This window comes from Chrysochloris asiatica, unplaced genomic scaffold (genome assembly GCF_000296735.1).
Source record: "Chrysochloris asiatica unplaced genomic scaffold, ChrAsi1.0 scaffold00348, whole genome shotgun sequence".
In the NCBI taxonomy this organism is placed as follows: Eukaryota; Metazoa; Chordata; class Mammalia; order Afrosoricida; family Chrysochloridae; genus Chrysochloris; species Chrysochloris asiatica.
In genome coordinates this window covers 2155187-2171946 of record NW_006408866.1, presented here as the reverse complement: position 1 = coordinate 2171946, position 16760 = coordinate 2155187, and the positions used below count along the sequence as shown (strand labels likewise).

The window sequence follows — 16760 nt, the reverse complement described above, 5'->3', positions numbered from 1 at the left end:
AAAACAGTGGGTCTCAGCTGGGGGTGACTTTCCACCATGTCTGTTGGAGCTGGAGGATGGAGGTTTGAGGAAAAGGGGATAAGGAATTGGAAGGTCTTGAAGTATTGAGAGATGAGGTCTGCTATGGGCACCTCTCAATACCTCAAGCCCCTCCAATAACAAAAAATTACCCAGCCCAACATGTCAATAGGCTGAGGGTGAGGAAACCTTGCAAACCCAGCTTGGTGGTGGCTGGCGAACCTTAGATTGGAATAGTAAACATTCTGGCACAGCAAAGGGCTTTTAGAGTTGCCCTGAAATCTGAGCTGAAACGCCTCCTTTGACTTGTTTTCTCTGCTCCTCTCCTTGCTGATGCTGTTGTATTTTCTCCGTAGACTGGAGCCCATTGGTGCAGCCGCCAGTAAAGAACATTCTATGGAGAAAAACTTGGAGAGAATGAAGTTGGACTGGGTTAACATGATGTTCAATTTTGTGAAATACAGAGACACTGTGAGTCTGAATCCAACTGTCTGCCCCCAAGAAAGCAGCCCTGTTTTTTATGTGCTCTGTTACAGAGGTGATTTCATTTAGAATAGCAATGGGAATCGAATCCTCAGCATCTAAATTCTTTCCTCCTGTCTGCCCTTACCCTCCTTTTCACATCAGAAAGGCCTTTTGATCCAGAGCAGAAAACTTTTCCCACTGAAGTACCAAGCTGGCCTCCTGAATTAACATCTCCCAAGGAGGGTTCAAGAGTTGGAACTGGAAACAACTTAACAGCACTTAACAATAAGAAGGGTTCAAGGATTCCTGGTGGTGCTGTGGATTAAGTACTAGGCTGCCAACCTCAAAGTTGGTGGTTCAAACCCACCAGCCCCTCACAGGAGAAAGAGGAAGCTATCAGCTACTGTGAAGATTTACAGTCTTGGAGAGCGTCCGGAGGCAGTTCTAGTCTGTTTTATCAGGTCTTTATGAGTTTACATCACTTCAGTGGCACTGGGTGTTTCTCAGGAAGGATCTCCCAGTCAGTGCCACCGAAGCACAACTAGATGGACAAGGGCCTAGGCTAGCATTTCTCAAACGATCATATACGCAACAATCCGTGGGGGATCTTGTTAAACTGTAGGTTCTGATTCAGCAGGTGTTTGTAGGGCCTGACGTTTGCATTTCTAACAAGTGATGTAGCTGTGGTCTGTAGACCTCTCTTTGAATTTCAAAGGTTTAGACTTAATTCTGCACGAGAAAGATGTGTCAGTAGGCTTCTATAAAGATTTACAGCCTTGAAAACGCTACAGGGCAGTTCTGTCTTGTCCTGTAGGGTTGCTGTGACTTGGCATTGAATCAGGGACAATGGCTTCTTGGCATCTCCATGTGTGTCAGAGTAGAACTAGGCTCCGTAGGGGGTTTGATGACTGACTTTTTAGAAGTGGATAACCAGGCCTTTCTTCAGGGCACTACTGGGTGGGCTTGAGCCTCCAACTTTTTGGTTAGCAGCCAAGTGTGCTGTTTGCAGCACCCATGAGGTGGCCCTGAGTCAGAATTGACTCAGTGGTAATTGGATGGTTGACTTAATCCTTTTCACTGGCATTTGCAGAGAAATGTTTGTGCAGGGTATGTGAAGGTGAAAAACCAGAAGGGTGTATTATTCAGCTATATCTGGGGTCCAGCTTGCTCTTGTGAGCAAGAAACAAAAGGGTGTTTGTTGCTCTGTTATTGTTGTTGTTGAGTGCCTCCAAATCAGTTGTGATTCATAGCTGCCCTATGCACAGCAGCATGAAACACTGCCTGACCCTGCGCCATACACACAGTTGGTAGGTTTGAGCTCATTGATGCTGCCCCTGTTGTAATATAGCTCATTGGGATCTTCCTCATTTTTGCTGACCCTCTGTTGTTCCAAGCATGATGTCCTTCTCCAGGACCTGGTCCCTCCTGACAATATGTCCAAAGTATGAGAGACAAAGTCTTGTCATCTTCGCTTCTAAAGCTCATTCTGATAGATTTGTTTGTTCTTTTGGTAGTCCATGGTATTTCCAATATTCCTTTCCAACACCGTAATTCAAATTCATTGATTCTTCTGCATTGATTTTTGTTAATGTACTACTGCAATTGCTTTTGAATTGTCTTCAGCAAAAATTTACTTGTGTATGATATTAATGCCACTGTTTGATGATTTCCACATTCTGTTGGGTCACCTCGCTTTAGAATGTGCACAAATATGGCTCTCTTCCAATTGGTTGGCCAGGTAGCTGTCTTCCAAATTTCATTAAATGACATTTCCAGCACTGTCTGTCTCAGTTTGTTGAGGCATATCAACTTGTATTACGTATATTCCTACAGCCTTGTTTTTTTGCCAGTGCCTTCACTACAGCCTGGACTTTTTTCTTTAATACCATAGTTCTCAATTATATGCTACCTCTTGAAATGGTTGAACATCAACCAATTCTTTTTGGTACAGAGACTCTTTGTATTCCTTCCATCTTCTTCTGATGCTTTCTGCATCCTTCAATAGTTTGCCCATAGAATTCAATATTACAACTTGAGGCTTGTATTTTTTTGTTGTTGTTACAGTTCTTTCAGCTTTAGAAATGCTGAACTTGTTCTTCCCTTTGGTTTTTTAACTCCAAGTCTTTGCACATTCTATTATATTATTTTCTTTTTGTCTTCTCAAGTTGACCTTTGAAATGTTCTGTCCTTTTACATCCTCATTTCTTCAAGTTCTTTAGCTCCTCTATACTCAAGAACAAGTTTAAGAGTCTTTTATGACATCCATTTGGTCATTTATTTCTTCCCTGTTTTCTTAATGACCTTTTGTTTTTTATACATGTACGGTGTTTTGGGTGTCATCATCCCCCAACTCTTCCGGTTTTCAGTCATTAGTGTCTAATGCATCAAATCTGTTCTAGAGATTATTTCTAAGTTTAGGTGGGATATATTCAAGGTTGTATTTTGGCTCTAGTGTACTTGTTTTATTTATTTTTCTTCCACTTCATCCTGAACTTGCATATGAGCAATTAATAGTCTGTTCCTTAGTTGGCCCCTGGTCTTGTTTTGGTTGATGATACTGAGCTTCTCTTTCATCTCTCCCCATAGATGTAGTCAGTTTGATTCCTGTGCATTCCATCTGCTGAGGTCCACATGTATAGTTACTTTTTAAGTTGGGGAAAAAGTATTTGTAGTGAATGTAAAGTCATTGATGTTGCAAAATTTTATAATGTGAACTCCAGCATAGTTTCCATCACCAAAACTTTATTTTCCAACTGCTGATCCTTGTTCTTTGTTTCCAACGTTCACTCTTCAATCACTGATGCATCTTGATTGCATGCTTGCTGTAATTACTGAAGCATCTTGATTGCATACTTGATCAGTTTAGAATGAAGAAATTGGTAGAATTCTTTATCATCACTGGCTTTAGTGATTGGTGAGTAAATTTTTAAAATAGTGGTATAAACTGGTCTGTTTAGTAGACATATGGAATTATCCTATCACAGTCAGCATTGTACTTCCAGATAGATCTTACATATGAGGCGATTGAAAAGACCATGGCTTGAGACAGGTGTGCCTTAGTCCTCAAACTAATCTCTTTGCTCTTTAACACTTTAAAGAGCTCTTGTGTAACAGATTTGGCTAATGCAATTGTTGTTATTGTTGTTAAGTGCCTTTGAGTCGGTTCTGACTCATAGCAACCCTGTATAGGATTTTCAAGGAGTGGTTGATGAGTTTGTACTGCTGACCTTGTGGTTCAAACCAACCTTGCAGTCCGGTGCTTTACACACAGCGCCACACCAGGACTTTGGCTAATGCAACAGGTTGCTTGATTTCTTGACTGCTCCGTTCAAGAACATTAATTGTGCATCTAAGCACAATGAATTCTTTGACAACTTCAATCTTTTCTCCATCTATCATGATATTATTTATTGGTCCATTTGTGTGGATTTTTGTTTTCTTTACATTCAGGTGCAATCCATACTGAAGGCTGTAGTCTTTTATATTAAGCAGTAAGTATTTCAAGCCCTCTTCACTTCCAGCAAGAAGGTTGTATCATCTGCATATTGTAGGTGTTAATGATTCATCCTCCAATTCTGATGCCACGTTCTTCTTCATATTACCCAGCTTTTCTGATTATTTGCTCAGCCTACAGACTGAATAGGTATGGTGAAAGAATACAAGCCTGACACACACCTTCCTGTTTTTAAACCATTCAACATCCCCTTGTTCTGTTCGAATGACTGCCTCTTGGCCTATGTGCAGGTTCCATAATTTGTTATGATCCACACAGTCAAATGCCTTTACATAGTCAATAAAGCACAAGTCAACATCTTTCTGGTACTCTCTGCATTCAGCCAAGATCTGTTTGACATAAGCAGTGATACATGCCTAGTTCCACACCTTCTGAATCTGACTTGAATTTCTGGCAGCTCCCTGTCAATGTACTGCTGCAACCATTTTTGAATTGTCTTTAGCAGAATTTTACTTGCATGTGATATTAATGATATTGTTTGATTTCCATATTCCATTGTATCACCCTTTTTTGGAATGTGGAACTCATTGAACATATTGGGCACAAGTATGGATCTCTTCCAGTTCGTTGGCCAGATGGCCATCTTCCAGATTTCTTGGTTTAGATGAGTGAGTGCCTCCAGTGCTGCATCAGTTTCCTGTAACGTTTCCATTTGTAGTCTGTCATTTCCTAGAGTCTTGTTTCTCACCTAAAACTTCAGTGAGCTATGAGTTCTTCCTCTGATACACCATCCGTTCTTAATCATCTGTACCTCTTGAAATGACTGAACATTGACCAGTTCTTTTTGGTACAGTGAATCTAAGTATTTCTTCTGCTGCTCTGGGTGAGCTGCAAGCCATGAAGGCAACAGGCTGGAATTGATATATTACAGACCATCAGTTCTGGAAGCAATGCTTATCAACTCTGGCTGTACATCAGCATTTCTAGGAAGCTTTTAAAGAAATTTTGGATAACTGTTCCTGGTCCCTCCACCCTAGAGTTTCTGAATATTTGTATTTTATACCTCTGGTTTATTTCATGTGCATCCTGGGTTAAGAACCAAAACCCTAAAGACTCCAACACCTCTGCCCCTACCTCCTTGGCTGCATGTTATCATTTTGTGACTGCTTCCTTGTTCCAGTTTCAATAATCAGCACTTCTCGACTTCACTTGGATAAAAGCTATGCATGAGTGAACATGAGGGCGGTAAGTGGAGAGCACATGGGCGAGTTAGTAGGCCTTTCCCAAAGCCCACGTTTCATCTACCTTAAGCTTGGTGTTCCACAGTCTGATTGGTTTAGAGACTGCTGGAGGCTGTTGGGCTGAGATAAGGAGTTAAGCTTGAGGACCCGGAAACAGCTCATTTACAACTGTCTGATCCTAAGAGTTTCAAATTGGGGTAGCTACTGACAAGGATCAAAAGCAAAATTGGAATCAAGATACTGCTTTATTAACAATTTGCTAAGCCTCCCAATGCAAAGCTACAGGTAAAACGTTAATGAGAGAATATGTCCTAGGCCCATCTTACCCACCAACCTTAGGCGTGAAGGTACTGCTTACCTCTTGGGCCCAGGAGGGGAATGCTCTATCCACAGGAGCTAACCTTCAAAGCATAGCAGTTGTTGTGTGCCACTGAGTCAATTCTGACGCATATGGCCCTATAGAACAGAGTTGGACTGCCCCATTGGGCTTCTTAGGCTGTTGTCTTTATTGGAGCAGGTCACTGGTTCTTATTTCCTGCTGAGCTAATGGGAGGGTTGTAAGCAGAGGTGGGTTTGAACCTCTGACCTTTTGGTTAGCAGCCAAGTGCTTCACCACTGCATCACAGTAAATATATAAGGCGGAGATTATCAAACTTTCTCACTTCTTGATACCTTTTGTGTCTAAGTACTTTTTTCATGGTGCCCCTAGGCCAAAAGAACTACCTAACAGCTTCATTACCAAGGAGCTCTGGTAGCGTAGTGGTTACGAATCAGGTTGCGAACCTTAAGGTCAGCGGTTCGAAAATGCCAGCCACTCTGCGGGAGAAAGATGAGGCTTTCTACTCCTGTAAAGATTTACACCCTCGGAAACCCTGTACAGGGTCGCTATGGGTCGGAACCGACTCAACGGCACTTAACAACAACAACAACAGCTTCATTTATGAATTAGGTTCAAACAGCTTAAAGTATTCATGTCCTACCAATTTAGCAGCTGTCTGGAAATAACACCACCACCACATCAATTGAAATTTAAAATAGCATTTTAATTTTATTTTTATGTAGTCACAGTGATTTACTATGCATTTACTTCAGTGCCCTGAGGGACCTTGGCACACAGTTTGGGAACCAGAGACCTAGGCCTCACCAGTCAGGGGTTATCAGCTGAGTTAAAGCTAGGAAGCAAGCAGGCAGAGGGGCAGTACCCGCATCCCGACGGTATCTGAGCTTATTCCATACTGGATTCCTGCAAAGGAAGTGGAAAATAAGTATCTTTAAGAACATCTCAAGGAAGAAAACCAATTCCATCTCCTGTAAGACAAATTCCTGTCTCACTGGGGTAGAGGTCTGAGCTGTGAGACCTTTGCCATCAATATCATGATTCTCATGGGACTGGCCATCTTTGTTTGCAGGATACAAACATCTTGTGTGCAGTTGATGACATCCAACTGCTACTAGACGATCACGTGATAAAGATTCAGACCATGTGCGGCTCGCCATTCATCAAACCAATAGAAACAGAATGCCGGGTAAGAGGAAATAAGATTGAGTATTTTGTGACCTCCCATTAGCACTTAACAACAACAAACCGACATTAATCCTAGATTTCTTAGAGGAGATTGAAGCTTTTAAAGTTCAATTAACAAGAAAATTCACTTTCTGATTGGAAAAAAAAAAAAAATGTTAGCACAAGACTAAAAGCAAGAACCCTCCAACTAAGTGATGGCCTGTAAGCCTTTGCAACAGTCTGCCCAAAGAGAAGATGAGATGCATCAATGAACCAAATGAAAAATACATTTGAAATTATATTAGCCTCTTGTGAGCTATGGTAATCCCAAATGTAAACTGCATGAAAGGAGAGATTCTGGCCGCTTGAATTACTGTGTGTGAGCAACTGTATAAACTTAGAGTGCAAACTCAGAGGCAGACTTACTGGGTTCAGAGTCTGGTTCTGACACATAATTGGTGTGTAACCATAGGCAAGGCATCTGAAATGTTGCATGTTAGTTTCTGCATACATGAAGTAAGGTTTGTAATAATACCTACCTCGTAAGGTTGTCATGAAGATTAAATTGGTTTCACATCTATAAAACACTCAGAACGGGACCCTGGAACACAGTGTTTATAACTACTATTATTATTGTTCCACTAGAAAGTAAATTCTATGGAAACAAGGACTCTTGCTTGTTTTATTCATTGCTGTATCTACAGTGCCTACAGTAATGACCAAAAATATAGACGGCCCTCAATCAGTGTTTGTCACATGGGTGAATAAGCAAATGAGCCCATCCATCCATTTGCTCAGTCCATGGGCCTGCAGTGCAAAGTGGCAAGTTATTGACTGAGATATGAAATGCTATATTCACAGAAATGGGAAGAAAAGTTAGTGCGTGTGCAAGACATTTTGGATGCCTGGTTGAAGTGCCAAGCCACCTGGCTGTATCTAGAACCTATCTTCAGTTCAGAGGACATCATAGCCCAGATGCCAGAAGAGGGCAGGAAATTCGCCATCGTTGATAGTTACTGGAAGTCCATCATGTCCCAAGCGGTGAGTTCTTATCCCTAGCAAAGCTCACCAGAGAAAATGGGGATCACCAAACAGATGTTCCTCATTGTACTTTGCAGCTTGAAACTTTGATATAAACTGGATATATTTGCCAATTTGATATTTTTCTCTTTTTCTAATTTCAAAAGTTATCATTGCTATTAAAAATTGAAGCTATTAAAAACTGAAGAAATCCCTCCTCCCTAGAAGTAACTATTAATGGTTCGTATTATTTAGTAATCATTTCTAATGAGGTAGAAAGATTTGTTATGGAGTAATGCAATAGTGCCTTTATAGACTGGAGATCCTTATAGAAGCCAAATAGTTACTCACATTCAACAAATGTTTATTCAGTAGGAGTTCTGGTAGTGGTTACGAATTGGGCTGTGAACTGCAAGGTCAGAAGTTCGAAACTACCAGCGGTTCCATGGGAGAAAGATGAGGCTTTCTGCTCCTGTAAAGATTTACAACCTTGAAAACCCTGTGCAGGGTCGCTATGAGTCGGAACCGACTCACAACACTTAGCAACAACAACAGAATGACTAGGAGTCCTGGTGTGACCTGCGGGTTAATGTGCTGGACTGTAAAGGCGATTTGAACTGCAAGGTCAGTGTTCAAGCTCACCAGCTACTCCTTGGAAACTATAAGGGTCGCTATGGGTCAGAACAGAGTCAACGGCACTTACCAGCAATAGCAGGATGACCCAAGCTTTTTCTGTTTGTTGTTGTTATATGCCGTCAAGTCAGTTCCAACTCATAGTGACCCTGCGTAGGGTTTCTGAGGAACAGCTGGTGGGTTTGAAAGACCAACCTTGAGGTTAGCAGTCCAGTGCTTATCCTACAGCTAAACACCAGGAGTCCAAGCTTTGATTGTTGTTTTATTGTTGTTAAGTGCTGTTGAGTTGGTACTGACTCATGTTGTTGTTTTGTTAAGTGCCATCAAATCGATTCTGACTCATCGCGACCCTATATAGAGAGTTTCCAAAGAGTGGTTGGTGAGTTTGAACCACCAACCCTGTGGTTCAAACTGACCTTGTAGTCTAGTGCGTATCCTACAGCACCACACCAGGACTCCTTTATGTAGGAGTCAGAAAATATTTAAAACTGAAAATATTACTTGTCTTCATAGAATTCACTGTCTTGTCAGAGAGACAGACACAAATAAGTAAGAGCTGTAATAGAATTTATCACAAACAGTTTTTAGAATCCAGAAGAGTGATTTAGTTGCCTGGGAGCATCAAGGAAGGTCTCCAAATGGGGTGGCACTGGAACCAAGTCTTGAAGGATGACAGACAGTGTATACAGACATATGTCTAAGCCAGACAGTGGTATTTATTGAGAAGTTCGTATCTTTCTTCCTTTTGTTTAAGTAAAGTGTGCTCAAATTGGTGCATACTGATGAAGAATTTGCCTCAAGGGAACGTGTCTGTCCTGCTTGTTTAAAGGAGTATGGTGGTGGTGGTAGTTATGTGCCGTGGAGTCGGTTCTGACTCATAGTGACCCTATGGAGGGTTTCCGAGGCTATAAATCTTTACAGGAGCAGAAAGCCTCATCTTTCTCCCACAGAATGGCTGGTATTTTTGAATTGCTGGCTGTGAGATTCGCAGTCTGACTCATAACCACTACGCTACCAGAGCTCCTTCTAAAGGAGTGTACTAAGTAGGAATTGATATTTTCCCAGCCAGTCGAACCAATTCTCAAAAGGCACTGTCCCGGCCAACTCTATACTAGTGAATAGAAAGTAATATAAAACCACTCAAAGTCACTCAACAAAAAATTTAGTGAATGGAACCCCAGAGCAAAAAATGCAGCCATGCCTCACCAACGATGGATCTAGAACCCAGAAACATACCAGGCTCTTTCCATGCCTCTAATCCTTGCTCCTTTTTCCATGTCTGCTTTAATCTCTGCTCTGCCACTTGGTCACATGGGAAAAGACGACTCTCACTCAGCCCCAAACTCCCTTCATCCAACGGTATATAGCCCAGACTCGTTTAGAATGTCCGCATCTGGATCCCAAATTCCCAACGTTAATATATAACTGATTCTGTTTGTTTCAAGTTCTGACCCTGGCCTCATCAACCATGGTCAGAGAAAAAGTGTCATGTTATATGAATGCCACGAATTCTTCCCTGTGTGTTGAGAAGACAGTTAACTGAACAGAGAGGGTCATGAGTTGATGAACTGTTTACACACTCTTTACAGTGATTTATCTCAGAACCTGGGATACTGATACTGATGTCAGAGGCGAAACCCATGGTGATTTCACCTGTCTTGATTGGACTTAGGTGAAAGATGCCAGGGTTCTGATGGCAGCAGACCAGCCCCGGATGAATGAGAAGCTTCAAGAAGCTAACCTTCTGTTGGATGACATCCAGAGGGGGCTGAATGATTACTTGGAGAAGAAGAGACTTTTTTTCCCCAGGTATACACTATATTTCTTTTGTTTGAAGTTGCCCTCTTAACCTAGATAGATAGATAGATAGATAGATAGATAGATAGAATTGCATTTTTCATATTTCTACTAAGCTATCTCCCGAGTCTCTCCTGGTTCTTTATTCTCTCAGGAGACAGCTATCAAGGCTGAGACATGTGTTCACAGTCAGTGTTTGCAGTGAAGTTGACACCAGTGGGGACCAAATCTACACTTTAGCCAACCAGCCATGTCCATTTCCCCAGTAAAGAGGGTTTAGTAGTCATGATGAAGAGCCTAGTCTTTGGAGTTAAACAGACATGCGTCAGGTTCTGGCTCTTCCACGATCTGAGCCTCAGACCTTCCACTGTAAAATAAGACTATAATAATGACCCCTGCATCACATAGTTACTGTGCAGATCAAATGAAATAATGCTTGTAAAGCATATAACACCTAGATTGTGTGTTTAAGAAATGTCGGTTAAATTTGTTTGCCACAGAATTGTCTAGATTCTGGTTATTGTTGTTGTTGTTGTTAGGTGACTTTGAGTCGGCACTGACTCAGAGCAACCCGATGCACAAAAGAATGAAACACTGCCCGGTCTTGTACCAACTTCACGATCATTGCTAAGCTTAAGCCATTTGTAGCTGCCACTGTGCTAATCTATCTCATTGGGGGTCTTCCTCTTTTTCTGCGATCCTTCACTTTACCAAATATGATGCCTTCTCCAGTAACTGGTCCCCCCTGGTTTGTCCAAAGTATTAGAGACATTTTGGCTTCTAAGGAGCATCTGGTTCTATTTCTTCCAACACAGATGTGTTTGTTCTTTTGGCAGTCCATGGTACTTTCAATATTCTTCTCCAACACTGTAACTCAAATGCATCAATTCTTCCATGGTCTTCCTTATTCACTGTCCAACTTTCACATGTATATGAGGTTATTGAAATACCATGGCTTGAGTCAGATGTACCTTAGTCCTCAAACTGGTAGGTATGTTTATAAATATATGATTATCTTTCCCTGAGAGCCAGTGTTCTGCTAAGCAAAAGTCAAAGTGGTTTTAGAGGGCTATTGAATTAAGTACTGGGCTGCTAATCTAAAGACTAGTAGTTCAAACCCACAAGCAGCTCCCTGGGAGAAAGATTAGACTGTCTGCCCCTGAAAAGATTTACAGTCTTAGAAACCCTCTGTAAGGTTGCTGTGAGTAGGAATCAACTTGTTGGCAGTGAGTTTGGTTTTAGAGTTTAATTCTAGAACCCTCCAAAGTTTGTTTGTTTGTTAAAACATATATACACATGTATGTTGTTGTTTTTAAGTGCCGTCAAGTTGGTTCTGATCCATAGCAACCTTGAACAGGGTTTCCGAGGCTGTAAATCTTTACGGGTGCAGAAAGCCTCATCTTTCTCCCGTAGAACAGCTGGTAGTTTCGAACTGCTGACCTTCCAGTTCGCAGCCCAATTCGTAACCACTGTGCTACCAGATCTCCTTAAATAAGAATATATCACTATTTCACTGTCAATGTTACAGATAATCACTTATTTTAAATTAATTTCATCTTTAAAATGTTGTTGTTAAGTGACGTCCAATTAGTTCTGACTCATAGTGACCTGGGACAGGGTTTCCAAGGAGGGACTAGTGAGTTTGAACCACCAACCTTTGTGGTTCAAACCAACCTTGCAGGCCAGTGCTTATCCTACAGCGCCCCACCAGGCCTCCATCTTTAAATTTTAGAGAGCTAAGTAATGTTTTGAATTTAGAATGATACAAAGAATGCTTTGAATTTTAAATTATACAAAATTAATTATTATCCTGATGGACATTTGACCTTATTCATTCTCCTATAATCTGAAGACAGAGACAGTAAAAATCCATAGAAGCCACTGGTTTGAATTCCACTCATGGGCAAGAGAAAGTAACCTCTCCATTAGATATTAGTCACTCAGCCAACCTGCTATTTTTGGGCTTCTCCTACATGTTTCACAAACACAGGGTATTCGTTGGCTGTTATGTAACTAAAGCCCAAATCCACTGCCATTGAGTCAATTCCCTCTTAGAGCCAGAGTACAACTGTCCCCTAGGGTTCCCAGAGCTAGTCTTGATGGAAGCAAATCACCAGGTCTTTTCACCCATGAAGTAGTTGGTGGGTTGAAACCACTGACGTTTTGGTTAGTGACCAAGTGCTTAACCACGGAGCCACCAGAGTTCCTGTTATATAACAAACTGTCCCCAAACTTAGAAGCTCAAAAGGCCCAAATGCAGACCCACAGAGTCTGTTCCTACTCATAGCAACCTGATAAGTCAGAGTAGAGCTGCCCCATAGGATTTACAGGAGCCGAGTGCTACAGCTTTGTATTTGGAAGCAGATGTTGGGTTAGCCCACTGATCTTTCACGTAGCAACTGAGCATTTAACCACAGAGCACTGGGACTCTCAGAAGCTTCAAACAACCACCATATTATTGAGTTCAGAACTGGGGTGGGCTCAGATGACTGGTTCTTCAGGTCTCAGTGGGACTTACTCATGAGACTACAGGTAACTGATGGCAATGACTTCTTCAATCACTTGTCTGGTGATTGGCTGACTGTTGACCGGCCACATGACTTTCATCCTCCCGGTTAGCTTGACTTTATTCACATGGTTGTGGCCACAGGGTTCCCAAGAGTAGAACCTTTGAGACTTCTTGATGTCTAGGCTCAGAACTTGCCTTAACTCATACTGGCCAGTCTGTTGACCAAAGCAAGACACAGAGTCAGCCCAAGTTTAAGAGACATAAAAGAGACTTCGCTTCTTTGTGAGAGAAGCTGCAAAGCAGTGTGGCTCTTTTCATAATCCACCATATACAGTAAGGGCATACTAATAGGGCCCTTCTGTTATGGAACTTACAACCATGGTCACAGTACAGGTTTGTCCCCTGACCATTTTCTGAAATGTACTAATTACTTTAGAGTATGAACAAGAGAATGACGTTTTCTTTTTATTCTCTAATTTAAAAACTGGTAAAAGTTTCTGCATGTAAATAGATTCCTTATTAATGTGCACTTCATGTTTCTAACCTGTAACATTTTCTGGACTAACCGGAGACAATGAAGGTCAAAGAGGGTCCTCTCTTCCTCCTTCCCCTACTCACTGGTTCTCAACACTGAATACATGTTAGAATAACCTGGGAATTGAAAAAATATAAACCCCCAGACCTAATCCCTAATCAATTATATTAGAATCCCTGGACATTGGTATTTTTCTAAACTCCCCAGGTGATTTTAATGTGAAGCCCTGGTTGAGAACCACAACTCTATGGAGGCTTCTTTCAACTGGTAACACCATCTCCCCAAACCATAGTAAACTCATACATATGAGCTTTCAAACTTTCTCTTATACTCTGAGTCAACCCCATCTCCACCTTCTGAATGGAAAATGGCAGTGTGGGCCTTTGCGAAGACTCTAGGGCATGTCTGGCATTCACCTGAGGGTGGTCTACCTGTGGGGGAGTTTCACCTTGTTGGAATTAGAAATTTACAGAAAACGTTCCTGTTGCTTTGAACTAGGTTCTTCTTCCTGTCGAACGATGAGCTGCTAGAGATTTTATCAGAGACAAAGGATCCCCTGCGAGTCCAGCCGCACTTGAAGAAGTGCTTCGAGGGAATTGCCAAGCTGGAGTTTACGGAAAACTTGGAAATCGAGGGCATGATCAGCTCAGAAAAAGAAACTGTTCCATTCAAACAGAAAATCTACCCAGCCAGAGCCAAAGTAACAACCCCATCCTTTTCTTTCTCTTTCTTTTTGGTTCTTTACCCGAACAAAACAGTAAGAAGCAAGAGTATTGGCTAAGCATTTGGACTCCAGCTCCATACTGCCTGGTTATAAATCCCAGTTCCACAATTAGCAACTGGGTGACTTTGGAAAGTTACTCAATCCTTCTGAGCCTCAGATTACCCATCTTGAAAATGGGGGTTTTACTGCAATCCAAGTGACATAACAAGATTTGTGGAAGGGATTTCAGCCAATAGGAATTGGTACAAACAACTTACATTTAGATCTCTATGAGCAGAGCCCAGCTATGGGGTGATTCAGCCTCCTGGGGTACTCATTTCCAAGCATCATGGAATCTTTGTAGTTTTTTGAAACAGCTGTTGGGTTAGCCCACTGACCTTTCAAGTAACAACTGAATATTTAACCATTCATCACCAGGGTTCTCAGAAGCTTAAAACAACCACCATTTTATTCAGCTCAGAGTTCAGTTGGGCTCAGATGGGTATGGTGTTATGATGCCATGTAATGCAGGCTTTCACATACTTGTCCTTACATGATGATGAAAATGTTAATGACGTCAAGTCCTGCTGAACTAGACGGTGCCCTGGAGTGGGAATAGCTAACCACTCTTTGCCTTGGTCACTTCATTGACCATTTTTGCCACCCACACACAAAAGCTGTAGCAACCAAGAGTTACGTCACCAAACCAGACACCAGCTGGTACCTGAAGTCCCAGCTACAGCTAGCTATACTTCTAAAATGGAACCATTTGATGTACATTTGAATTAACTGTAGAGCTTAAAAAGAAATCCTGATATCCCAGTTGTATTCCATATACCAATTAAATCAGAATGTCTGGGGGTGGGAACCAGGCATCCGTATGTTCTAAAGATCTCCAGATGATTCCAGTGCACAGTAAAGTTCAGGAACCACTGGAAAAATCCATGCCTTAGCACTTCCCATTATAAATGAGGAATTTATTTTGTTCATTGAAATATAAGTGGCTTTATTTGACTCCCAAGAAATGGTCTGTTTCAAACCATGAATGCAACACATGTGAAAAATCCTCTGTTGCCTCTTGAAGAGGTATGCACTTCCTCCAATATAGTAAATAATGTCAAAGCAAATAAGGAAAGAAAATTGATGAAGAGAACCATATCTTTGGCTTCCCCCATCACTGCCATGATAGAAAATTGGACTCTGCCCATGGTCCCTCCCTCCAGGCCTGGACTAACTCTTGCTGCCTCTCTGTATGTCTTGTCCCATAGGGTATGGTCGAGAAATGGCTCCAGCAAGTGGAGCAAATGATGCTTGCCAGTATGCTAGAAGTCATTAAACTTGGGATTGAAGCATATGCCAAGGTAAGTATGAATCAAGGTCCACATGCCAAGCTGCTGCTGCAGTAATGTGAATTTGGGAAGAAGGTTAAAGAAGTCAATGCTAATGGCCCCATCGTCTGACACCCTGTGCCTCTAGTTTCTTTCCCATCTTGGAGGGATGAACATATTACTGGTGAGATGTTTGCAGTTAGAAGCAGCTGGTAACACGATTGTGTTTCCCTGGGATGGAACTGATGGCGTAAGGCCTGATTAGAGACCCTTTCCTTGAACAACAATCACAGGGTGGTACTTGGCTACTAATTAAAAGGTTGGAGATTCCGTTTCATCCAGAGATGCCTCACAAACAAAGGCCTAGTGAGCTACTGAAAAATCAGCCCTCGCAAACCCTCTGGAGGACAGTTCCAATCGGACACACGTGAGCACCATGAGTTGGACTTGACTTGATGGTGACTGGTGATCCAGTGAAGCATTCTTCCTCTAAACTTCTCATTTCCATCGCTCATGCCTTGAATGGTGTGATTCATTGAGCAACCCAAAGTTAAGGGAGGTTAAGAAAGACCACAAGTGGTTGTCTCCAACAAACTGAAATTTATTCTTTCAAGTTCAGAGTGTCAGCTCCAGGGGAAAGCTTGTGTTTTTTTGTCATCTCCTTGCAGCATCTGTAGGTCCAGCATTCCTTGGACTTCTCCATGAATCTTGGCCTCAATCTTCCTCTGGATCGTGGAACTTCCCAGAGCAAGGACCCCAGGTCCACAGGACGTGCTCAAGTCCCAGCCCTTCTTTCTTGGTGGTAGTTGGTCCCTCCTTCTTTGCTTACTTCTGCATCCTCTTATCTCTTGTACCATAAAAGGTGTTGCAGACCACACACACACATACACACCAGGAATCTTCCTTTCAATGGATTGAGTGCTGACGGAGGTGATCCCATTATATTAGACCTAACATCTTAACTGCTAACCATTGAGAATCCTGGCACACTCAGGTTGACACAAAACCGTAACTATCATGGGCAGTAACTAATAAGAAAATCATCTATCACATTAGTCCTTTCACCCCACCCTGGTGGTGTTAGGTGCCGTCACATCCATTCCAACTCATAGAGACCCTGTATAGGGTTTCTGAGGAGCTGGTGGGTTTGAACTGCCAACCTTGTTGTTCAGAGTCCAGTGCTGATCCCTACAGCACCCAGCAAGGGTAATGTCAGTTGGTGCTCTATATGTCTTTAGTGCTGTCTCCTCTACTTTACGTGCCTTTCAGGTCCCCAACCCCATTCCCAGGCCTCCTTCCACAAAACGGAAGAAAACTCAGTTAACACCTTCACACTAGCATATTGAGGACCAGTCCCTCTCAGTAATATTATTCACACTGTATATGAAAGGACAGTCGTCTTTTCTATGATAAAGTCTAAATCAGAAAGTCAAATAAAGAAAAACAGCTACATGGATGAAATCATTTCAGTTAATAGCATAGCATTTATACTAATAAACTATAAGGTCAGCAGTTCAAGCTCCTTGGAAACCCTATAAAAAGTCACTATGGGC

General features: G+C 41.9%; 1 protein-coding gene across 1 annotated transcript in view; it reads left to right on the top strand.

Annotated features, from left to right (window-relative positions):
* DNAH3 (dynein, axonemal, heavy chain 3) overlaps positions 1-16760 on the top strand; it is a 230804-nt gene that overhangs the window by 78536 nt on the left and 135508 nt on the right. The window contains exons 21-26 of the mRNA XM_006875979.1: positions 375-489; positions 6588-6704; positions 7544-7723; positions 10008-10144; positions 13675-13876; positions 15148-15240. Of these exons, the coding sequence (XP_006876041.1) occupies positions 375-489; positions 6588-6704; positions 7544-7723; positions 10008-10144; positions 13675-13876; positions 15148-15240 (844 nt within the window). The remainder of the gene's footprint in view (positions 1-374; positions 490-6587; positions 6705-7543; positions 7724-10007; positions 10145-13674; positions 13877-15147; positions 15241-16760) is intronic.